The sequence below is a fragment of the Danio rerio genome, chromosome 16 (genome assembly GCF_052040795.2).
Source record: "Danio rerio strain M-AB ecotype USA chromosome 16, GRCz13ab, whole genome shotgun sequence".
NCBI lineage: Eukaryota > Metazoa > Chordata > Actinopteri > Cypriniformes > Danionidae > Danio > Danio rerio.
The window spans coordinates 40863656-40889037 of record NC_141036.1 but is presented as its reverse complement, the minus strand read 5'-3'; the positions used below and the strand labels follow the sequence as shown (position 1 = coordinate 40889037).

Genomic DNA, 25382 nt, shown 5'->3' with positions numbered 1-25382 from the left:
ATCCGTCGTAACGACGGAGAACTTTAATCCCTGTGTAACTATAATGCTGATAAAATACCAGCTAAATTATCTCAATTTCATAAACAAAATTTCTTAATCGATTCAATACTCCCATCCCCCCTAAAGAATTTGCTGTCGTATTTGATGCCATACCATCTGGAGTTATTAGGTTAGTCCAAGGCATTCTCTATCCTTCTACTTCCCCCCTTGAGACGCTTCTACTAAAAGGTAGGAAAATATAGTTTCTCTGCAACTTCTTCAAACAAATCAGTACATTTACATTTAGCAGACTTACACATGAGGACGAAAAAAGAAATTTACACAACTATAAGAGCAACAATGAATAAGTGCTTTAGGCAAGTTTCAGGTGTGTAAAGTGTACGAAGCAAAACATTAGTAAATTATTTATTTATTTTTTTGTAATACAGTTAGCGGTGGAGCCAGAGAGGCAATTGCAGATTAGGAAGAGAAGTGGAGACTAAATAGTTGAGTTTTTAGTGGTTTCTTGAAGACAGCGAGTGACTCTGCTGTTCTGAGGCAGTTAGGGAGTTCATTCCACCAACTGGGCAGATTGAGTGCGAGAGTTCGGGAAAGTGATTTCTTCCCTCTTTGGGATGGAACCACGAGGCGACATTTATTCACAGAACGCAAGTTTCTGGAGGGCACATAGATCTGCAGAAGTGAGAGCAGATAAGAAGGAGCGAAGCTAGAATTCGCTTTGTAAGCAAACATCAGAGCTTTGAATTTGATGCGAGCAGCAACTGGCAGCCAGTGCAAACGGATGAGCAGCGGAGTGACATGTGCTCTTTTAGGTTCATTAAAGACCACTCGTGCTGCTGCGTTCTGAAGCAGCTGAAGAGGCTTGATAGAGTTAGCTGGAAGCCCGGCTAGTAGAGAGTTGCAGTAGTCCAGTCTGGAGAGAACAAGAGCTTGAACAAGGAGTTGAGCTGCATGTTCAGATAGGAAGGGTCGGACCTTTCTGATGTTGTAGAGTGCGAATCTGCAAGATCGAGCAGTTCTAGAGATGTGGTCAGAGAAGTTTAGTTGGTCATCAATCGTTACTCCAAGGCTTTTCACTGTTTTGGAAACAGTAATGGTTGCCCCATCCATCTGCATTGAAAAGTTCTGATGTTATTTCGTTATGGAACTGTATCAGTTCCAAATGTGACTTTTTTTATTTTATTGGAATTCTTTTGTTTCAGATATTGATTGAAGAAATCAAATATGGCTCATCCCAAATAGCTACTTAATTACAAATAAGATAATAGAAGTTTCATTTAGAACTATTCCCCATACACACTCGGTCAATACTCTCTTAGTAAGATATAAAAAAGATATTGATATTAATTGTTCATTTTGTAAGCAACACAAAAAAATAAGTGCCTAGTTCACTTATTTTGGCAATGCAGTTTTTCTAATTTGCTTTGAAACGATTTTTCTTTTTCTTATTAAGAATGTTGATAAAGATTTTTCCTTACTATGGGAAAATGTTTTGTTAATAATAAAACGGATGCTATACATAAAAAAATATTTTTTTTTTCTTAATCTTCTTATGTTATTAACAAAATTGTATAAACATAAATGTACATTTTCAAACCAAAAACCCTTTTTAATATCTTGCTCACTGAAATGCAGCATTACTTTAAAACAATTTCTAACTCTTTTACAAAAAAATGCTTTAAAAACAACTGAAATGTGTCAATTATATAATCTTTTTCTTTAATATATGATGTATATACCCCTACTGTTAATTTTTTTTTGTTGTTTTCTTTTTTAAAAAGGTTTTCTTTTTGTCTTTCCATTTTCTTTATAATGTACTGTGATTGTATATTTTTACTTGTCTCATAATTTTAAAAAAATGTGGAAGCGGAAAACAGCATCATGTCAGAAAACAATGGAAGTATGAATTCCTGATGATCTGATTTGGTCACTGACCACATGTGTGCTGCTCTTCTATCATTTCTGTGAAACTGAGACTGTATGCAGAACGGCCTGCGAACCCCATGGAGTGTGTTGAAGCTGTTTTCTGCTGATCAAACTGTAAACTATTGTCTTCAATAAACTGTATCTCTGACTCCTGCTCTTTGTTCATCACACCGGCTCCTTGCATTAACACAAGTCAAATCCTTCAGCGTAGTGATACGGCACTGTAATGCACTCAAAACATGCCTGAACTACTTTATCTGTGTGTTGATCTGACAATAAGTGTGAACACAACACAAAACAACACAGAGAAGATCTGTTTTACAGACTGCAGACTCAATTTAGCCTTTATAGAACAATATTGATGTGTCATGTAATGTTTAAAGCACATTGCCCTGCCATTTGTGTGACTATAATGTGAAATATAAGAGTGTGTTCACTGATATGAGTAATCCTACTATAATATCTACTGAACTAGCACCAGGGCTCTTTCAGTGTCTGACCAGCAAATGTTGAGCTTTAGCCAAAGAACAATGGTTAGAATGGAAATGTCTTCATCTCACAACAGTTTTTAACAACACTCAGAAAAGTTTTGTGGAAAACTGATGGAAACACACTTATGCTTCAGTTTGTGCTAGTGTTACATCTACACAGCACAGTACACTCAAATATAAGCTAATAAGTAAAGTGAGCCAGCTAGTGTTCACTGAGTTAAAGAGACCCCTGGTGAAAATAAGTACATTGCAAGTATACTAACCAAAAGTTAACTTAATTTAAATATATTAAAAGTATTATTACCATACTTTTATATATGAAGAGTTCAGATGCAAAAACCTCTAAGCGCCATCTGAAATGTTCTTCTAAAACGACCATTTTTGTCAGCCTCCTATGTTTATGTTCAGTTATTTCCCTTTAAAGGCAATGTAAAAAATTATTCGTCACTATAAAAAGTCAACTTACTGAGAAAAAGTAAGGAGTCGGAGAAAAATTTATTTATTTAGCATTTGATGTTAATATATTTAAGTATTATTTTAACTATGCATTGAACAATGAACTTATGTAAGAATGTGTCAAAGCACACTTTTAAAGCACAGTGTTAAATAAACAGTGTAAGTTTTCATTCATGCAATTCAGTTCATTACAGCCTTTAAAAAGTAATAAATGCATTAAAGCCCATTTAAAGCATTTGTTACTGTATAAGAGATGTTGTTGATGCTGACATACGGGAAGAGTATACCCAGGTGGAAATAGAGAATAAAGAGAATAATTAGCGTAGCTGCTGTTCATAGTGTTTATAAACGAGATGCAGAAACCTGTGTGGAAACCTACTAAGTGATGCCCTGAGTGTATGCTTTGCTAAACAGATAGGTATTTAATCTAGTTTTGAACTGAGAGAGTGTGTCTGAGCCTCAGACATTATCAGGAAGGCTATTCCAGAGTTTAGGAGCCATAAAGGAGAAGGCTCGACCTCCTTTACTCGACTTTGCTATTCTAGGTACTACCAGAAGCCCTGACTTTTGAGATCTTAAAGAGCGAGTTGGATTGTAGCGAGACAGAAGGTTGTTTAGATAAAAAGGAGCTAGATAATTTAGAGCTTTATAGGTGAGAAGTAATAGTTTAAATTCAATATGAAACTTAACAGGCAGCCAGGGTAAGGAGGATAACTTTGGGGTGATAGGGGATCATATTTTCTAGATCTGGTAAGAACTCTAGCTGCTGCATTTTGTACTAGCTGAAGTTTATTAATAGAGGATGCTGGGCAGCCAGCAAACAGAGCATTACAGTAATCCAGCCTAAAATTATATATATATATATATATACATATATTATTGCATTACAGACATCCTGCAAAAATAACTTGAAAGAAAATCATCCAGATTTGAAATGACATGAATGTTAATTTTTTATTTTTGGGTGCACCATTATTTTATGTATCAGGTTAACATAAATGTTTTTTTTTTATTTGTGCTTAGCCAGGTCGTAAACCGCAATAAAGTTAGTTTGACGTTTGACATTCATTAGACATTCATTTATATGGTTCATTTAGTTTTTTAATCTGGAAATTAAACTTTGCAACATAAAAGGCGTATATTTATGCCCATCTGACATATTTTTGGCTCAAACTATAACAGGAGCAAATAATTTAATTGGTTTTAAATCGAATAAAACATCACAAACTGGAACAAAAATAATTCATTCATGAAAACAAAGACTGCTACTGAAAAAAAACTGCTTAAACCAGCCTAGGCTGGTTGGCTAGTTTTAGCTAGTCAACCAGGCTGGTTTTAGAGGGGTTTTGGTTGTGTTGGGGTAATCGAACTAGGACTCGAGTCCAGTTTTGATTGGACTCGGACATAACCTGGCCAGTCAGAGTCGTCAGAAAAGAATCGCCGTTTCAGAAAAGAAGCCGATGGGCAGATTTTGATTAAAGATCCACAAAACAAACTTTTCAGTGGATTCATTTGCACAGATTAACTTGTTTATTTTAAGACTAGCCATATGCTAGCAACATAAACATTGAACATTTTGATTTAATGCAGACTTTAAACGAAATATTCACCCAGATATGATAATTCTGTCGTCATTTACTCAATCTTCACTTGCTTCAAAACATGTTTGAGTTTCTTTTTTCTGTTAAACACATTTAGGCTAAACATTGCTAGACAGACTGCTAGACAATGACCTCCATAGTATTTTTTCCTGCTGATTTCTAGCATTATTCAGAATACATATTTTTGTTTAACAGAGGTAATAAATGTATAAATGTTCAATAAATAAATGGTGACAAAAGTTTTCTCTTGCTAGGAACTATCCCTTTAAGTGTCGTGCGCGCGGGACTTTTATTGTGAAGGTGCAGCGCTGCTGTGTTTCCGTGTTTAGTCAGCGTCGATCATCTGACGGCTTTAGTTTCTTTAAACGGAGTTTTGCAGTATTTTTTGGGAGTATTTAATCTGTTGAAGGGAGAGTTTAGGGTCCAGACATAAAGTCAACAGTGTTCTGCTGTTTTAAACGTACAATTCTTCACATTATGGGGCAGTTTCTTGTGTTTTGGTTGACCTTCCTGCTGATGTGCGTCGCGTTCAGTTTTTCTGAATCAGAATCAACAACAACACAACAACCTACAACTGCTCCTCTGTGCGCAAACGTACGTTTTCATCTGCATCTTTCTTTATTTTCATCCCATATTTCTATTCCATTGAGGTAAAGTTGGTGTTATAGCCGCAAATTCGTTCATTGCCAACTTGTGACTCGCTCCCTATGTTGTTTACCATGATACGTTACTTTGAATATTCGGTCAAAATCACATACAAGTATGACTTGAAAACAACATTAGCTTTGTATTTCCTGAGTGGACAGCTACAATGCCCATCGCAACAAACACAACAAGTTGTTTACTTGCATGAGCAGAAACGCAAGCTTAGTGAAAGCATGACTAAACATGGAGTTCATCACTTCTCTTCAGATATTTTCAGTAGAGTATGCAAACTTACCATCGGGTACCGCGTTCCCAGAAGCTTTTTAGTCACAATTTTTTGGCAACCTGCAAAGAGAGCATAAAGTCAAAACTTATTCAACCAGAGAGATGTCTGATCACACACACACACACACACACACGCACGCACGCACGCACGCACGCACGCACGCACACACACACACACACACACACACACACACACACACACACACACACGCACGCACGCACGCATGCACGCACGCACACACACACACAAACACACACAAACACACACACACACTCACACTCACACACACACACACACACACAAAGGAAAATTGAATGTTACCTTCTGGCCGTCAGATTTCCGTGTAGCCAGATAGACAGTGCCATGGTATCCCTCTCCCAGCTTCTTCCCAAGCACATATCTGTCAAGTAAAGATCCTGGAGAAAACATTTATGACATTCGCTCACTCCTGTTACTCTTCTGCTCAATCTAATCGTGAGAAAATTCTGTAAAACTCTGAAAAATAAAACAAAACCCTGCAGATTAGACAGAAAACATTACGGCAGAAGACAAACCTGAGCTGCTGTCTTTAGCTGAGCTGCTGTCTTTAGCTGAACTGCTGTCTTTAGCTGAGCTTCTGTCTTCTGCTGCAGTTTTGCTGCTGCCGCCATGTTGGATCTGGGCTGTTTTCACTCGTTTTGCAGCAACTGTGTCCTGATCCAGACATCCAGCCTTCCTCTTCAGTGCTCTTGGAGCTTCTGTGGATTCCAGTCAACAATGCATTATTAATGATCAGTTCTTTCATTAATTGGCATTTATTGTATTTGGGGATCTGTTTAAATGGCAGCAGTGCTACTAGTTTCCAGATGTTTTGTCAAGAAGCTCTACTGAGAAATACTTTGCACAATACTGCATCATTCACAGGTTTAAAGGCACATTATGTGAGACTTTTATTATCAAAATCTCCAAAATCCACTAGAGGAGTGATTCATGAATGATCTCGCAGTGCATTATGGGACAGTGTAGTGTCCACTGGATGCACACTTCAGAATCTCTCCAGTAGTAGTAGGTCATCCGGGTACTTCTCACATGCTGTTTGTCAAATACTGTGAGGTCAGACATACTACTCGGCTCACATACTGTCTTAATGTACTATTTAGTATGGAAGCGTGTGATTTTAGACACAGCCAGTGTGTGTGTTCATCCTAATGACGTCACACATCCTCTATTTCTGCTCTGTTTGTTTAGCGAGGTTTTAATATGTTTGTGTTTTATTTGACAGCACAGAGCAGCATTATAACAGAAGCCCAACATGTATTTAGTCTGATAAAACAGCACACGTGATCACGAGCTGAAGAACCAGACGCGCTGGACTGTGGCATAATAAAAGCTCTGCTGCTTTGTGTCGTCGTGCACTGTGCCTTTAAGCTGACATATATATGCTCATACAACTGTAGAAGAGTAACGGGAGACTGACCTGAGCGGCTGTTCTCATCGCTGGACGTCTCTGCAGCTTTGATGCGTTTCCGCAGAGCGTATGGTTTGACTCCATCAGAATCACTCTGCAAATCATCATCCGCTTTCCTCTTCACTCCTCTTCCTCCTGATGTGGATTACAGTCAATAATGAATTATTAATAATCGATTATTTCAATATTGCCATTTATTTTACTCTGGGATTTAACAAATGGCAGCAGTGCTCCAGTTTTCCAGTCATTTAAGAGTGGACTGACCTGAGCTGGACGCCTCTGTGTCGGCGTCTACACTTGTGTTCTCCAGCTCAGCAACTCTGATGCGTTTCCGGTGGGCAGATGGTTTACCTCCACCAGAAACACTCTGAAAAGCATCATCTGCTTTCCGCTTCACTCCTCTTCCTCCTAATGTGGATGACAACACAATGAACAATACACTCCTAATCTTAAGAATCATTTATTTTTTATGCCAGTAATGAAGCTTTTTCACGTTTGTTTTCAACTCTGAAAACTGGACTGACACAGTTTCAATTTACTACAACTTCTATGTTAAGCTGCTTTGACACAATCTACATTGTAGAAAATAGTTTGGACTGTGGGGGAACCCATGCCAACATGGGGAGAACATGCAAACTCCACACAGAAACACCAACTGACCCAGCCGAGGTTCAAACCAGCGACCTTCTATCTGTGAGGAGAACATGCTACCCACAGCACCACCGCGTCGCCCTATTTGAATGATTTTTTGGCACAAATAAAAGTCGATAATTTTCACACATACCGTGTATTTCTGCCAATTCAATTCAATTCAGCTTTATTTGTATAGCGCTTTTACAATGTAGATTGTGTCAAAGCAGCTTCACATAAATGGTCATAGTAACTGGAACAGTGTGGTTCAGTAACTGGAACAGTGTGGTTCAGGTTTTAGTGTATAAGTTCAGTTCAGTTCAGTTTAGCTCAGTTCAGTGTGATTTAATCATTACTGAGAGTTCAACACTGAAGAGCAAATTCATCGATGCGTAGCTCTACCAATCCTGAACCATGCGAGGCAGTGGCGACAGCGGAGAGGGAAAAAAAACTTCACCTGATGGGAGTGAAGAAAAAAAACCTTGAGAGAACCAGACTCAGTTGGGCACGACCATTTTAATTTCTCCGCTGGACAAAAGTCTTGTGCAGAACTTCATTCGCCGTGGTTTATGCTGGAAGATGGCCTCAATGAAGACTCGTCTGTTCCTGGAGCGTCGCTGGAATCAGACACATGTTCTCCACTCCCCACGACCATCAGCGCAGCAGCAGCTCAGGATATGGCCTGGTCCCGGATATGGAATCCTTGGGATCATCACGTCGCTGGTCTTGGATCCAATCAGTGACTCCGCCTAATCTGAGGACCTCGGGATGAGTATCCCCAGGTGAAAATAGAGAATAAAGAGAATAATTAGCGTAGCTGCTGTTCATAGTGTATTTAAGCAAGATGCAGAAGCCAGTGTGGAACCCGCTAGGTGATGCATTGAGTGTATGCTTTACTAAACAGATAGGTCTTTAATCTAGTTTTGAACTGGGAGAGTGTGTCTGAGCCTCGGACGTTATCAGGAAGGCTATTCCAGAGTGTAGGAGCCATGAAAGAGAAGGCTCGACCTCCTTTACTTGATTTTGCTATTCTAGGTACTACCAGAAGCCCTGAATTTTGAGATCTTAAAGAGCGAGTTGGTTCGTAGCGAGACAGAAGGTTGGTTAGATAAACAGGAGCTAGATTATTTAGAGCTTTATAGGTGAGAAGTAATATTTTAAATTCAATACGAAACTTAACAGGCAGCCAGTGTAAGGAGGATAAAATTGGGGTGATATGATCATATTTTCTAGACCTGGTCAGAACTCTGGCTGCTGCATTTTGTACTAATTGAAGTTTGTTAATAGAGGATGCTGGGCAGCCAGCAAATAGAGCATTACAGTAATCCAGTCACGAAGTCATAAAAGCATGGACTAGCTTTTCTGCATCTGAGATGGATAGCATATTTCGTAATTTAGTGATATTTCTCAGATGAAAGAAGGCAGTTTTTGTGACATGGGATATATGGTTTTTAAAAGTTAGATTGCTGTCTAATATGACACCCAAATCTTTTATAGTAGAGCTAAAGCTAACTTTGTATCCCTCTAATTGTAAATTGAGTTGCGAGATCTGCTGTGTGCAAGATTTAGGCCCAATAAGTGATAATTCTGTTTTGTCGGAGTTTAAGAGAAGAAAATTGTTGGTCATCCAGTCTTTGATGTCTTTGATACACTCAGTTAGTTTAGAAAGTTCAGACGTCTCGTCAGGTTTAGTTGAAATATATAATTGAGTATCATCTGCATATTTAGCAGTGAAAGCTGATCCCATGTCTTCTAATAATGTCTCCCAGAGGTAGCATGTAAATTGTAAACAGTAAAGGGCCTAAAACTGATCCTTGAGGCACCCCATACTTTACTGGGCAGATTTGTGAAGGCTGTCCATTTAGATTCACAAACTGGTAGCGGTCAGTTAAGTATGACTTAAACCATTGTAGAGCCTGTCCCTGGACACCTGTAGACTACTGTGAGTAAAACTGTGTGTAAAACACTGTGAAAATCATCATCCGCTTTCCTCTTCACTCCTCTTCCTCCTGATGTGGATTACAGTCAATAATGAATTATTAATAATCGATTATTTCATTAATTGGCATTTATTTTACTCTGGGATTTAACGAATGGCAGCAGTGCTCCAGTTTTCCAGTATTTCTCCAGTCATAAAGAGTGGACTGACCTGAGCTGGACGCCTCTGTGTCGGCGTCCACTCTTGTGTTCTCCAGCTCAGCAACTTTGATGCGTTTGCGCAGTGCATAAGGTTTACCTTCACCTAAAACACTGTGAAAATCATCATCCGCTTTCCGCTTCACTCCTCTTCCTCCTAATGTGGATGACAACACAATGAACAATACACTCTTCAGAATATAAAGATTGAGAAAATCCCCTTTAAAGTGGCCGAATTAAGTTCAAATCAACATCTGAGTTCTGACATGTTTACAGTAGAAAGTGTTCAACTTGATGGAGCATGATCATAATATAATATTGTATTGATTTTGGCCATAATAGATAAATCAATCACTTTGATCCAGACACTGTATTGTTGCCTAGTGGCCAAAATCTCCGCATGCTCACTGGATTTAGCAGCTAACTGAGTGAAACACTTTGCACCCTGCTTCATGTTTCAGAATCTTCAGTGGTGATAAATGTATGGTGCTGAAGCTGTACAAGTTTTGATGGAGACACACCTGAGCTGGTTTTCTCTTGATAGCTGCTCATCTCTGTGTCTCTTGTGTTCTCCAGCTCTGCAACTCTGATGCGTTTCCGCAAAGCGTATGGTTTGCCTTCACCTAAAATACTGTGAAAATCATCCTCCGCTTTCCTCTTCACTCCTCTTCCTCCTACTGTGGATTAAAACACAACGAACAATAAACTCTAAATCTCAATCTTGATTTTTATTGTCAATATTTCATAAAAAAAATCCTAACATTGAGAAAAAAATCCCCTTTTAAATAGTCAAATGAAGTTCTTAGCGGTGCAGATTATAAATATCAAACACTCAGATTTACAGCAGCAAGTTTGTAAATAATTTCATGCTTCTGTCATATTTCAGGCCCGTAGCCAGAGTGTGGGGGGAGGGGATAGTACAGAATTTGTCCTATACATAACCTCATTTGTCCTATTTTGGCTGCTACACCATCATAAATTGTGAAAATAACCTGTTGAAAAAAGCCGAATCATCTGTTGACGTCACATCAGTGTGACTTCAGCTAATCAGTATGCAAACTAATATTTTTCATGAGTCAAACATCCTCATCCAGCAAGACAACATACAATATGACAAAAGTGAAGTCATCTTTCACTACAAGTAGCCCAACGTTTATTCTGAATCTTGGACCTTATTCTTGAAGAAGAAAAAAAACACTATGAAGGTTTTGAAGCCAAAAGCGGCCCATGTTCAAGGTAATATTAATACTAATTGGGCTATTTTTGTTATCCATAAACCTTCAAAAAGTGAAGCTCTGCATTATTAATATTATTGTTTTAGAAGGACGAATTCTGACTGAGGAAAGTTCAATGTGCTTGCCAGTTTATTTTCTCAATAAATGACAAAAGACCACATTTTTTTCATTTAAAACTTTAACTCTTTTTTTTAAATTATATATGATATCCTCTTAAGGGCCAAGATGTTTTTTACATGCATTTTTTTATTTCTCTTTGCTATTTGGGCTTATTGGAACCTAATTAGAATAAAAATCTAAGTATCATCTTTTGATATGATGTACTTTTAGAGAAACATGGTGTCCATATATGTGGACTCGTGGTCTGAATTTACATAAAACCCTTTCCTGAATGTTTTTGAATGCATATATAACATAGCAACATGACTACCAGAGAGTAAAAACAAAATTTTTCCCCCATTTCTGAAAGTTCAGAATAGGGTTTGGGACATTTCATATGCTGAAAACAGTTGCAGGATGACAATGTATGCCTGTAACAAAATATAAAACATTCAAAGTATTTTAAATAGCCACTTCTCCCTTTAAGTAATCGTTACAGAACTCCTATTAGTAAAACAAATCAGTTTAAACTTTCATTCATCCCCTCAGCTGTAACGTTTTTGAATTAAGGGTAGAATTTTGTATTGTATTATGTGCTTTGAGTATTATGTGTGACATGCGTGTATGCTGCAACCAAATCGCCTTCGGGAAATGTATAAAGACTACTTGACTGACTGATGATGATGGACATTCAGACAGCAGTAACGTCACCCCTCAACTGCAAAACGTTTCTCTACAGACAGTGATAACCCAGATGAGAAATTCTACAACAGAAATCAGCTAAAGCTAATGAGTCCCTGTCATCTGAGTCGCTTTGCTGATCTTTAAACTCCCGCTTTAATCAGCTATGGTTTTCTTTCTGTCCAATGACAGTGCGCGTTTCATACAAGCGAAAGAGGGTTTCGCTCAACTTGAAGTGAAAGTTGATTTTGGTGCTTGACTGGTTGCAATTTGTTGATTGAATGAACAGCAGGCAGCAAAAGAAAAGAAAAGCAAGTGGCAAATAGAGAGAAAAGCATGTCAAACATACTTGACCGTTGTGATGGTACGAGCCATTCTATAGCAGTTCCCCTGCTATTAAAAGGTCAGGGCACTATAAATAAAGACATTTTGCACCACACTGCTAATACGATTTTTGCCATACGCTTATTTCACGCAGTCACCATTTTGAAGAACCAAAGCGAGGCTGCAGTGGGAAGAAACCCAGAAGTATAAGACCGGAACTGTAAACATTGCATTGACAACACAAACCTCAAGCTGTTGCTGATATTTCAAAATGCAGAAATAGTGTGTAAACATCACTTTAATATCATTCAGTGAGTTTAATGTAACCCATTAAAAGCAGATTAGGCATCAAACAACATCACAGTCTCTTTAAGAGTAACACACTCAAGAACTCCTAGACTTCAGTTCATGGCAGCAGGTAAACACTGTGGGGGCTTGCCTGCTTCAGCCTATGTAACCCGGTGAGTTGACAGGTGGGCAAATCGAAGCTGGTTTTTAATAAAACAAATATAATCTGCATATAATAAATAATATTGGTAAAGATATTTGCGTATTGCTGCACATCCTGTGTGTATTAAGCAATGTTTAAGCAATACGCACAACTGACTCGCTCTGCGCTGGACTTTAGACCTCCTCTCAGCTGGTCTATTGAACAGTTTAGTTCCTCAAAATAGCAACGTGCCAACAATGCGCCTCAGCACACCTCCTTTTTTAGAGCAGTACGCAAATGTATTTGCTATTTAAACAGCGTGCTGCAAAACGTCAAAATGTCCAGCTGAAACTAGCAAACAACAGTTGCATCACACCTTAAACCGGGTGTATGACAGGGCCCAGACACACGAACACTGAAGCGTGAAGCAGCCACGAAGATCATTCGAGTCATCAAGTGGATCCCTCATCTGTGTTTGCACTCAGTAAACAGCGGTGGGTGAACTGATGACCTTCACGGCCAGTCATTTCTGTTTTATTAACTCGAGTTTGATAAATGGCATCTAAAATGTGTTTGGGAAAGGTTAGCTAACTAGTGCCATTTTCCTTAACTTAGCTGAAAATGAGCTCTGACATCCCTTTTTATTTTCACTGTTCATTCAGAACGGACCTTTGGGTCACTCAGAAGGCAGTGAAATTATAAATTTGTGTCACGATCTCTTCCCTGATAAGATATACAGCCAAGTGCACAACGTTCCTAGAAACTCCAAGCAATACTTCTGGATTTCTTCCCATTTTCTTCCTATTCGATTTCACTTTTAAAAATGCCGGTCGCGTCATATCACTCTACTCTTGCAGATTTTGAGATTAGGGAGCAATAAGAAAATTGTGTCTGAAACACTGCCTGAGTGATCCTACAGCTATGTTTTTGGGGGCTGATGCTCCTGGTAGGGTTTGCCATGGCAAAAACGTTTTAGGTGACAGGTCAGGCTACAGGTATGTGCCAAAAACATTGGAATAATTTGTTTTAAAAAGTTTAACTTATGTGTTATTAGTTCACAACACACAAAATGAAGTATTTCAATCCTTTGTTTCAATTTAAATGATTATGGATAAACATGAAAAAACTCAAATCCAGTATTTCACAAAATTAGCATATTTCATTTGACCAATAAAAAGGATCTTAAACACACGCTGGCCTTCTGAAAAATGTGTTAATGTACTGTATTATGTCCTCAATATGGAGGCGATCGGCCTTCGACAAAGTTGAGGTACTATTGTAGCCCAAGTTGCTTTGATATCGGCCTTTAGCTCGTCTGCATTTCGGGGTCTGTTCCCTCACCTTCTTCTGTCATGTTCAAGGTCCCGAAAGGTAAATAAGAATATCTGTAAATTAGTGCATGTGACATCAACAGTTCAACAGTAATACATGTGATTCACAACCTGTAATCAAAACTGCACACCTGAAGTAATTCTGACCTACGCTGTTAATGCTGTAGAGGGGACTCTTTCCTCTTTTGTCTGCACCACAGATGAACAATCGGTCTTCGATCTCTGCTAACATTACTGCACAACAGAAATGACGTTGTAATTAAAGAAATCTGATCTGAAATTCCTCTTCGAAATTATTATGACCTGTTAGCTACTGTCTTTGCGTAGGGCACCAGAGTCTGTGCCTGCTTCCCCAAAGAAAGTAACCTTTAGTCTCGATTTAGGGGAAGCTTTCTTTTGACGTTGCCACTGCTGCATGCCTCTGTGTAGTTAACACAATATATTAGTGCAAACAGTTTTAATAAAGTTCAAGCAGTTTTCAGTCAATTAATTTTACGTATTTGTGAGGCTTACAGCTGCTTAAAGGTTTAGTTCACCCAAAAACTGAAATTCTGTCATTAACTATCTACAAATGAAGATATTTTGCATTTAATCCAAGAGCTTTCTAATCCTCCCATAGATAAATCGTTGAATAAAGTTATTTTTGTTTAGCTTCATATAATTATAATTGAACAACTTATGTCACATGAACTTATTTTGACTATTGTGGCGAGTCAGAGGAAAAACACATACACAAAGCGTTGGTGTTACAAACAGGTCTCCGGAGGGTGATTTATTTATATAGTGAAGTACGTGAAATGAGATGAATATGGTGCTCTTCAGTGGATAGGTGCTCTGGTGCTCCAGGGAGAATGTGAGTTTGAGTGAGAGTTCTGGTGAAGGATCGGTCAACTGCTGGAGTCCGCTAGAGAGGAGAGACAGAGAGACACAGACATTAGCACAGGGAGTCATTAGCTGCGTTTCCACTATCGCGCCTAAAGCGAGCGAGCCAAGACCAGTCGCGTTTCCACTGTCATTTCCGGGGCCTAATCGGGCCAAAGCGGGGCTTTCTTGGGGCCAGCGGCCGGCCTTATTAGGCCCGCCAAATACCTTGGGCCAAGGAGGGCCAGCTGGGGCTTCGGGCGGAGTGAAAGGAGAGGCGGACAGTTTTCTGGTTGCACATGAGCACATGCGCCAAACAAATAAAGAAATAAGGGAAAGAAAACATCTAGCCTTATAGTCTGGGGTCTTTTTGCGTATGATCACCCTTATGTTTCCCTTTTAAATGTAAGGCTGCTGCATAAAATAATAAAGTAGTTTAAATTTATAGTGACGTTCTTTGCTGCGTTCTCCTTTATGTTTCAATAACGCATAATAATCTTTACACCATATTAAAGACACAGCAGACAGTAAAGGTTTTCCAGAGTTTTTGTCAAGGGTAAAATGTTTGTTTGTGCGCGTTTAAATGCCTGTATGTGTGTGTGAGACCGGGCAAGAGCGCTCCTTCACAGCTCTGTTATGCCGCGAGCGGCTTTTTTCTGTATTTATTTTGGAGATAATACACAATATAAATACAACAGAAAGACATAAAACTTAACAAAGTACATGCCCACTTTCATAGACTTTAAACAATATAGTGTCATATCTAGATAAAATAGCCTAAGCTATATTGAAATATAATTTAAAGAATTACAAATATCGGATATATATATATATATATATATATATATATATATATATATATATATATATATATAAATCGCATTAAATAAATAAACCAATATAAAATAAACAAAAGCTAGCTATATGTAGGTAGCCTATATACAATACATAAATCAAACCGTTTTAAAGCCACTTATATCCTAACTTTCATTTTACAAAGACCTGTCTGAAAAAAAAGATTTTCGATTTTTTCTAAAAACAATTAACACCGGAGAAGGTTTGAAATATTATTTATAAAGTATTTGGTTGCGATGACATTAATCAAATCGCGCAAACAGAGCATTATTTGGGTGAGTGAAAGCAGAATCTTTCCTACCTTTTTTTCTGTCACTCAGTCCTGCGCAGCGCTCGCTGCTTTAAACGCATCGGGGGAAAGTCCAAACACAAAATGTGTTCTATATCCTCAAACAACTGTTTATGTTTTTTTTTTTTTTCCATCAAATTTTTCTTTTATTTTGTATTTTTTGAACACAGAAAAACATGCCGTAGACAATCAGCATGAAACAGAATGTGTAGATATACATACATAAACCAATATACAGTTGTTAAATAATAGTATCAATAATAGCATCAGCCTTGACAACAATGTTATCAGTAAAAAGGAAAAACGGAAGAATAATGACAAGGACATACTATTGCAAATAAAAATGACAAATAAAATAAATTAATACATATATACATATATGCACACACATACATACATACACATACATATATGCATGTACACATACAAACAAACACACATACACCCAGATATGCATACATGCACACATACATACACATACCCATATAAATATGCACACATGCATACACATAAATAAAACAAATTTCAAAACCAAAAAGGCAATGAGCCAAATCTGTACTTAGTGTTAAGTAAGGTTAAGAATAAACCAATCGAAAATAAAAAATTAAATAGAAAAATGGTGATATACACATAGAGATAGGTATTTAAAACTGTGCTGAAAAAGGTCTACGACAATGAACGTTATTAGAAGCCCAAACAGGGAACCTTAAATTACTATGAAAAGAGAAAAACAAGAAAAGAAAAGAAAAAAAAAGTAAAAATAATGTAATAATAAAACATAATTCTAATAAATAATAAATGAGGGGAAAAAAATTAATAAAAAAAAAGATAAAATAAAAAAGCCTGGAGCCAGAAGATCATGCTTTTTGATGTCTCATGGATTCAAGTTAGTAAATCTTTAAGTCTGTGTAAAGTTTGCGCCCAAAGTCTGATGGTGTCCTCTCTTGCACCATGGATGCGAGCAGTGGACATTTCCATATATACAATGTCAATAAAAGTATTAATCCAAAAATGATGATTAAGAGAATGAGGGGGCTTCCATCTTGTTGCAACTATTTTCTTGGCTGCAGTCAAGCCAGCTAAAAACACTCGCTTTTGAGTTTTATTAAGTTGAATGCCAGAAAAATCATTTAAGATGAAAATAGAGGGGGCGAGAGGGATTGAAACGTTTAGTAGTGAAGATAAATTTTGTTTAACCATATTCCAAAAGTAACCAAGCCCAGGACAGTCCCAAATCATGTGAAAGAATGTACCAATTTCACCTGTGTGACAGAGAGTGCATTTAGGATCAGGTTTAAGCTTCATGCTATAAAGTTTGCGTGGAGTAATATAAGTCCTATGGATGAAGTTTAAGTGAATCTGTTGATGATCAGGATTTCTGGACGCAAGCATTACCATTGCCCAGACTTCATCCCAGTCAAAGGTGGGAGACAGTTCTGAGATATCTGATCTCCAAGAGGAGTCTAATGACAGAGGGAGGTACATTTTTTCCGAAAAGTATGTGTATAGTTTAGAAACCAATCCCCGTGTTCCTTGAGAGTCATCCAATAGTTTTAACAAGGGGTGTTTTTTAAGAGGAGCCATCCAAGGGACCCCATAGGTTTTCATGGCTGCCCTCAGCTGTAAGTAAAAGAAAAAGGAGGAGCTTTGCAGATTAAACTTAATAGAAAGTTCTTTGAAAGTATAGAGGCCCTTTTCGCCTATTAGGTTACCTAATGAGTGAATACCTTTATCATACCATTGTCGACACTGGCCAAATTTAATTGGGTGTTTACCAATTAATAAACCGTAGTTATTAAAGATAGGAGAACAAGGATTCCAGTTTGAATGTATATCACAGACTTTTTCTGCTGCTTTCCAGACTGAGAGAGCGTGTGATATTAAGGGACCAAAACTGAGTTTGCACTTGCTTTTAGGTATATTAGCAAACAAAATCTCATTCAACTTCAATGGAAGAACCAAATTTTCCTCCAGCAAACGCCAAGAAACTTCAATTTTATCATCAAACCAGCAAAGTAAGGGACGAAGCGTGAAGGACCAGTGGTAAAGCTTGAAATTTGGGAGTGAAAGTCCACCAGCATATCTGTCTCGTTGCATTATAGAAAGTTTAAGACGTGGTCGTTTGCAATTCCAGATAAATTTTGTAATTACTCTCTGTAGTCTATCCCAGAAATGAGAAGGAGGTGGAAGAGGCAACATAGAACTCACAAAGTTAATTCTGGGCAGCACATTCATTTTAATAATTGAGACACGTGATCTAAGAGAGTTTGGTAAAGATGACCAGTTTTCTAAATTACGTGAAATTTTTGATAGTATGTCCTCGTAGTTGGACTTGATGATATACTGTAATGAAGAGCCAATCATAATACCCAAGTATTTAAATTGTTTAACTACAGGAATACCTAACGGGGATGTAATTTTTCTCATTGCATCGTTTAGCGGAAGAAGTGCTGATTTTGTCCAATTTATTCTGTATCCGGAGATCTTACCAAAACTGTCAAAAATTGATAAGATAATAGGAATAGACTGTGAAGGTTTACTTAAATAAAGGAGGATATCATCTGCGTATAGAGAAATATGATGGCTAGTCCCACAAACCGTAATTGGGGTGATGCCTTTGTCCAAGCGAATGGTCTGTGCCAATGGCTCAAGTGAAAGCGCAAATAGAAAAGGGCTTAAGGGGCATCCTTGTCGTGAACCTCTAGCTATATTAAACAATGAAGAGCAAATGCTACCTGTTAGAACCATGGCTGTGGGATTTGCATAAAGGGCCTTAATCATATCAATAAAGGAGGACCCCAGACCCATGACTTCCAGCACTGACCAAAGATACGGCCACTCAAGACGATCAAAAGCTTTCATGGCATCTAGGGAAAGGACGGCAGTAGGATGCGTTGAGGAGGATGTACTATGTATAATATGGAGTAATCTTCTGACATTATCTGATGCAAGCCTAGATCTAATAAAGCCGGTCTGATCACAGTTAATAAGTTTGGTCATAATGGGTTGAAGTCTTCTTGTAAGAAGTTTTGCATAAATTTTAAGGTCAGCATTAAGTAAAGAAAGTGGCCTGTAACTTGTACACTCATTAGGATTCTTGTCCTTTTTTAGCAAAAGCGAGATAATTGCAATATTGACATTACTGGAAAAGGACCCTTTTTCAATAACAGCTTGGATCATCTCAAAGAGTAAAGGCCCCAGATTATCCCAAAAGGTAGTATAGAATTCTATAGGAATTCCGTCCAGTCCAGGAGATTTGCCGGTACACATATCCAAAGCTGCTTCCTTGAGCTCCTCAAAAGTTATGGGGTAATTTAAACTTAGTGAATCTTCTTCAGATAGTTTAGGAAGTGTTATTTTGTTTAGGAAACTATCACATGCATCTTGGTTATGAGATATTTCCGAGCTATATAGTTCAGCATAAAAACTGCGAAAAGTAGCATTTATTTGTGAGGGCTCATTGAGAGTTATACCGTCTTTTGAATTAATTGAGCTAATATCTGTAAAATGTTCGCTGGACCTTAATCTAAGTGCAAGTAAACGACTGGGTCTTGCCCCATTAAAATAGTAAAACTGACGTGTCCTGTGTATTAAAAATTCAGCACGCTGCTTCATAATATCATTAATCTCCTTTTTAACAAGGTCAAACTGAAGCTTAACATCATCATCATAACCTTGTTGCAAAAGAGAGTCCAAGGCAGAAAGTTTAGCCTCTAGTTTAAGTAATTTTGAAGATCGAGCTTTCCTTATACTTGAAGCATAGCAGACTGTAAAGTTCCTAATAAAACCCTTCACAGCATCCCAGAGTATCCTTGGGTCATCAACTGAACTTTTGTTTATACTGACAAAGTCTGTAAGTTCGTTTAAAAACTTTTTTCTGAATGTTTCATCTCGAAGTAGCGTGGTGTTGAAACGCCATCTGGGGGCTCGAGCTGGTTTGGGATTTAGCAAAACTGAAGCAACTACTGCTTTGTGATCAGAAAATGCTACTGGCAATAAACTAGCACTAACAATTTCGTAAAATAGACCTCTAGACGAAAAAATATAATCGATTCGAGAAAAAGTTTTGTGTCTAGAGGATAAGTGAGAGTAATCTTTAGCATTTGGATTTAGTATGCGCCAGAGGTCTATCATACCGGTGTCATTAATCACAGATCGTAAGGCCTCTGACGCATATTTTTGATCAGCATTTTCAGAATGACTAGACCTATCCAATGAGCAATCAATGACAGCATTAAAATCAGCGCCTATTATCAGTTTGAAGTCAGAAAGCTCTAGGAGTGTTTTGGTAATTTGAGCATAAAATGTTTTTTCAAAGATGTTGGGTGCATAAATTGAGACAAAGGCAATATCTCTTTTTTCTATCTGAACTTTTGAAACAGATACTCTGCCTTTGTTATCAGCCCACGAATCCAACAGCCTGAAACGCAAGTTGCGCTGGCATAAAATTGCCACACCTTTAGATTTATTCACAGCTGAGGAAGAGGCTATGACACGGTAATAGCGATTAGAAATCCGATTAATATCCTTCTTTACCAGATGGGTCTCCTGTAAAAAGGCTACATTTACTCTTTGTTTGCGTAAAAAATCTAGTATAGCAACACGTTTCACTGGATTATTAAGGCCCCTAACATTAAGGGTAAGAATATTTAGCTTGACACCATCAACCATTTATGGAATACTGAAAAAGTAGATAAGGGCAAATAAATTTGAGAAAACAGACTATGTAGGGAGCAAGATAAAAAGTGAAGATAAGCATTAAACTCTGGTCCAGGCCAAAATAAGATAAAATTCAAAATGTATAAAAACATAAATAAAAAAAGGAGAAGATTGGATTTACCCATGTCTATCCTCCTTTAAGAGCTAGAAAAGGAGCTAGGAATTGTATGAATTACAAAAAACACCAAACAAGAGAGAGAGAGAGAAAAAAAAGTAATTACACAATAACCTAGCTAATGAAAACACCAAAGCTTCACAAACAAAGATTTAAACATAGGAAAACTCTCCCAATTATAATATTTAAAACACCCATCAAATAAATAAGTTCGTGTGACTGTTGATCAACCAAAAAGGGAATAAGGTAATAAAGAAGTTTACGCACTAACAATACCGTCTAAACACGTTTTGGCATCTGTAGGGTCTCTGAAAGATTTCTGGATGCCATTCACCTTGAAGATCAAAAGAGCAGGGAAGTTCATTTGGAACCGGATTCCTCTTTTAATGAGTTCAGTGCAAACCGGGTTAAAGGCTCTTCTCGCGGCACGAACTGCAGGTGAGATGTCGGGAGCAATACGAAGGGGTTGATCCTCGAACAAAAGTTGGCCTTTACGTCTGGCTGCAGACAGAATTGTAGCAACGTCTCTGGAGCGATGAATCTTGATAATAACGGGCCGTGGGCGGCCGTCCGCAGGTTTACCGAGCCCTCGATGCGCGCGGTCTATTGCGATAGACGGGACTGGCAACTCGAGCAGTTTTGGTATGAAAGATTCAAAAAACTGTAATGGGTCGCTACCTTCGACAGATTCTCTGAGATTTAAGATCCTAATATTGTCCCGCCTGGATCGTCCTTCTAGATCTGTGATCTTTTCGGTGAGTGTCATGTTCAGTTTTTCAAGTTCAGTTAGTTTCATTTTTAGCGGGCCGATGTCATCTTCCGCAGCGGAGATACGGGACTCAGTCTCGGTCAGACGAGACGCAAGAGAGTCGGTAATGGCAGCAACCTCGTCAATGCGTTTGATGATATTATCAAATTTGACATCCAAACCAGATTCCAGTTTGGCAAATGAGTCGTTCATCATCTTTTGCGTTCGCTGTCCCTCTTCAGCAACAACGCTGGCGATGTGTTTCAGCAGAGATCCGTGTGAGGAGTCCGTTAGCGAACTTTCATAGCTAACCGCATGGTCACTGCTAACGTTAGCCTCGCTGGAGTTAGTGCAATCTTCCGTAATTACTCGAGAATGGTCCGGCTTGTTTTGTTTTGGCGGCTTGGGCATGATCAAACAGCAGTTAAACAACAAAATAACGAAAAAGAAAGCGATGGGTGTTGGTAGATAATGTACCACAGTAGCGTGAACTGGGAGAGGTAAAAGAACGCGACTGCTCACTCCGCCGCCATAACCGGAAGCCAAAACAACTGTTTATGTTTTTATATGATGTGGTTAAATTTATAAATGAAACTTTAAATGAAGACCTTTAGTGAATAGCTGCCGAGCGCAACAAATATGGCTATATTTTATTAGGCTACTCGCTCTTGTGCCGGAAACACTTAACACGATGTCTATCAAAACGAGGATGTTATAAAATACATGCCATATCGAGTTATAAACGAGAATTTCTGTGGCTTTATATTATGGATGTGTGCGCTCTCTGTGTTGGGTCCCTCCGTTAATGGCGAGAGCACTCGATGCACAATGCCAACAGTCGGTCGGCGACTAAAATGTAATGAATGGAAATACACAGGTCTGTGCGTATAGACATTTCATGTACTGCTGTACAGTAAGGTGTCATTTGTTTGTTTCGGTTGTCTTCATTTTAATGGTTTCGTTTCGTGATAATTCTATGGTGTGCTTTATCTGCCTGTCCTGATTCCCACTGAAGTGGGCGGGTTGTGTGACGTTTGATTCGGGGACGTTCTGTGGGCGGTGTTTGCGTGACGCGCTGTGAGTGAAGAAGATTTTATTCTCTCTGTATGAAGTATTTTCTAAGTGTAAAGCAGTTAATTTTCTCTTCACAAAATGTATGTAGTGTTTGCAGCAAACATGCCAGCCTGTGTTAAAAATACAGTGATATGTCTGTGTAAGATGAGTATGCCTGCACAGGAGCAACACTAGGAGAAGGCTGAGTGACTGATTGTGTAGAATAACTGAATATGTAAAGCACTGATTATTTATGTTAAATACTTGTATGAAGCTATATGTGTCAGAAGTTAGAATGAGTAACATATTATCAAGTTATTATCCTATCATAACAATGTATGTAAACACTTAGTTCCTTTGCATAAGTTGCATCTATACTTTGCTGACATAGACCTGTAACATCTCTGTTGACATGAGCTAGTGGGCTGAGAGCCAAGAATAGCAGGACCCCTTAGACTAGAAAACCTATTCAAAAATGGTCAAAAGTTAAAAAGAGACACATAGGGGTGTGTCAAAAACATAAATAAAGGAGAAGGAGCAGGAGAGACTTTGGAAGGTGTCCAGGAGAGACTTCAGAATGCTCTGGGGTCTGCTCTGCTCTTTCTCGGCTTTATTATGGAGAATAAAGTCTATTTTCTGATATTCAAAACCTCTGGTCTGATAATTTGTAATTGATGAGAAGTCAATATTTACGACAAATGGCGCCCGCACGTGCGGCTGGAAAGAGATAGACGGGTGACACTGGACATGCTGAGGCTTGGAGGAAAAACACAAATATGTGGCCACGATAAAAAACGGTAAGCAATTTTCGCTTATACGTTTGTGTTTTTTCTACCAAGGACCTGCTTGTAACGGTAAAAAGTCACTTTAACTGTTTCTCCAGCTATAAAGAACTACAAGTAAAACTAAAAAAGTAAAAGTAAAGATATAAAAGAAAAACAAAGGGGTTTTGAATACCAGAAGAAAATAACAATTTGCATGCAAATGATCTGTGTTTTCCTAAGAGGGCCTTGACGGATAGGATAAACGTTAACTAGTAACTGTTACTCATGTTTGGGAAATTTTTTAATGATGAAGATTATGCCTAGAGCATTTTTAAGTTTTAAAAGGAAGTTCTTAAAGTGTGGTGACAGTTAAGAGATTAAAGCAGATTAATAAAGTAGAGAGAAGCGCGCAAAGACCTCGGAGTACCCGTTCTGTTTTAATAATAATAAATATTATTATTCAGGAGGCTGGGGGAAAAAAGGCAAGAATCCTGTGAAATGCTATTTTTACTGAAGAACAGTAAAGACGGGAGCAAAAGTAACAGGTCACTCAAGAGGAGTGTAGTGGAGAATTCTGTGGTTATAGCTCTAAGGTTAGAGGCTGCTCGGACAGGTCACTCAAGAGGAGTGAGGTGTATTTATGTAATTGTAAGTATTTGTGTATTTGTCTGTGTTGCTGGGGTGCTTAGAAGCTATCACCTTTGATCTAGAGAGACTAGAATAGAGGTGAGGTTCAGGTTACACAGTGTAAGAGATGAGGTTAGGACGAGTGAGAAGTATGATTGTGTTTAGAAGTATGTTTGCAATAAGAGTGAGTTTAAAAGAATTATCGTTTTATATTATAATATAAAAGAAGGATTGCATATGTTGTGTGATTTAAGAACAATAAGATAGAGAGTGATGCAGTTTAGGGAAGATATTGTGATACAGAGGAGGTTTAAGCCTCATAAAATTAATTGAGATCATATTGCATTTGAAAGACACAGACTAAAAACAAGAATATACGAGTTAAACATTTTTCTGAATAATCTCTGTGTGTTTGAAGTGTTTTTAAGTATGAACTATAGGCAGAGAGGGGACTGAAATTCCTGACATGTCGACAGTCTGGAAGAAGGTCTGCTTCAGGAGTGGTAAGAATCTGTCTATTTTAAGAACAAAAGTCTCACAGGACAGATAGAAGCTAAAGAGTAAAGATATATTATAAGGTATTAAATAAATAGAAATATAAAGTAATGTAATAAGATAAACGAAATAAGAAAATATACATGATAGAATAAGATTTAATAAATAAAAAGTGAAAATAAAAATGCAACTAGAAGCTATACTAATAAATATTAAGAAATAAAAAAATTGAAGCATAGAAATAACTACATATGGAGATTAATAGTTATATTGATCAGGAAATAAATTTACTAAATCAGTAAAAAAAAGATAAGTTAATAATTTGAGTAAATAAAGAATTAGAAGAAAAAACTTTAATGAATATTGATTAATTGAAGAGTTAATGATCAAATGTTTAAGGAAAATAAGCTTAAAAAAATGAATTAGGAAAATCTAAGAGACAAAAATGCTAATTTTTAAAAAGGAAAAGAAGCATAGGAAAATGGAGAAAAAAGAAGTCCAAACATTGTTTAATAGAATTAAAAGAGAAGATGTTTAAAAATATATATTATAAAGTAATATAAGACAAAAATTAGAAAAAACAGCAACATTTTGAAGAAAACAAGATTTGGCTTTAAAAGATAAAATTATGTTTAAGTGCAATAAAAAATTGTTGTGGAGTAAGTTGACTGTTGTCATCTGTTTTAAAGTCAGCTACAGGCTGTCATCTGAGCCAACAGCTATTTGTAGTAAAAGCAGTGAGTCAGATGTAAAGCATAGACACTGAGGAGAAATGAAAGAACATAATAGTGAGTTCAAAAATTATATAGTTAATATTTTATGTACTTAAAATGTAATTGAGAATTAAAAATTGCATTTCAGATAGGAAAAATGCTTAAAGTAAACAAACATGGGGAGTTAAAATAGTACTATGAACTTGAAGCTATTGCAGTAAGGATTTTGAACAGGTATATTAGACATTAGGCCACCATATAGTACTGTTGAATTAAAACAGGTATGGAAATGTTAGAGAAATTAAAATAGTGTAAGATGTAATGTAACTAGTGAGGAAACACTAGAATAAGATTAGGAAAAATAAGTGAAGCACAATCTGAAGCCAAAGAAATTAATTTTAAGAACATTTAACAAATAGAAAATT

General features: G+C 37.6%; 2 protein-coding genes and 1 long non-coding RNA gene across 7 annotated transcripts in view; 1 reads left to right on the top strand and 2 right to left on the bottom strand.

The window, feature by feature from the left end:
* Positions 1-364: 364 nt before the first annotated feature.
* On the bottom strand, positions 365-14723 carry LOC141375026 (uncharacterized). 3 transcript variants are annotated; one of them, XM_087287490.1, is made up of 11 exons: positions 14451-14723; positions 14022-14139; positions 13870-13952; positions 10140-10295; positions 9632-9775; positions 7117-9491; positions 6862-6987; positions 5960-6142; positions 5727-5821; positions 5415-5464; positions 365-1110 (listed from the first exon to the last, which is right to left on the bottom strand). In XM_087287490.1, the coding sequence occupies exons 6-10, from the start codon at positions 7310-7312 to the stop codon at positions 5447-5449; spliced, it is 618 nt and encodes a 205-aa protein (XP_087143616.1). In that variant the 5' UTR covers positions 7313-9491; positions 9632-9775; positions 10140-10295; positions 13870-13952; positions 14022-14139; positions 14451-14723; the 3' UTR covers positions 365-1110; positions 5415-5446. The 3 variants fall into 3 exon arrangements, with proteins under 3 accessions (XP_087143616.1, XP_087143618.1, XP_087143617.1); XM_087287492.1 differs by lacking the exons at positions 365-1110; positions 5415-5464; positions 5727-5821; ... (2 more) ...; positions 14022-14139; positions 14451-14723 and having other exon boundaries at positions 7646-9491; positions 13729-13921; XM_087287491.1 differs by lacking the exons at positions 365-1110; positions 5415-5464; positions 5727-5821; ... (1 more) ...; positions 6862-6987; positions 14451-14723 and having other exon boundaries at positions 7655-9491; positions 13866-14076.
* The window catches only part of LOC147833405 (uncharacterized), a 42961-nt gene continuing 22368 nt past the window's right edge, over positions 4790-25382 (top strand). The window contains exon 1 of the long non-coding RNA XR_015511796.1: positions 4790-5234. This is a non-coding gene — a long non-coding RNA (uncharacterized LOC147833405). The remainder of the gene's footprint in view (positions 5235-25382) is intronic.
* LOC147833404 (uncharacterized) overlaps positions 14459-25382 on the bottom strand; it is a 47220-nt gene continuing 36296 nt past the window's right edge. For all 3 annotated transcript variants that reach the window (XM_087287474.1, XM_087287476.1, XM_087287475.1), the window contains one exon: positions 14459-14622. The gene's annotated coding sequence lies outside the window, so the exon portion shown is untranslated. The remainder of the gene's footprint in view (positions 14623-25382) is intronic.

Coding starts and splice junctions, on each gene's coding strand:
- LOC141375026 (XM_087287490.1), bottom strand. CDS start 7,312: ATGATTCTTAAGATTAGGAGTGTATTGTTCATTGTGTTGTCATCCACA. Junction 6,988..7,116: donor CACAGAGGCGTCCAGCTCAG/GTCAGTCCACTC, acceptor AATCCACATCAG/GAGGAAGAGGAGTGAAGAGG. Junction 5,822..5,959: donor AGCTAAAGACAGCAGCTCAG/GTTTGTCTTCTG, acceptor TGTTTTCTCCAG/GATCTTTACTTGACAGATAT.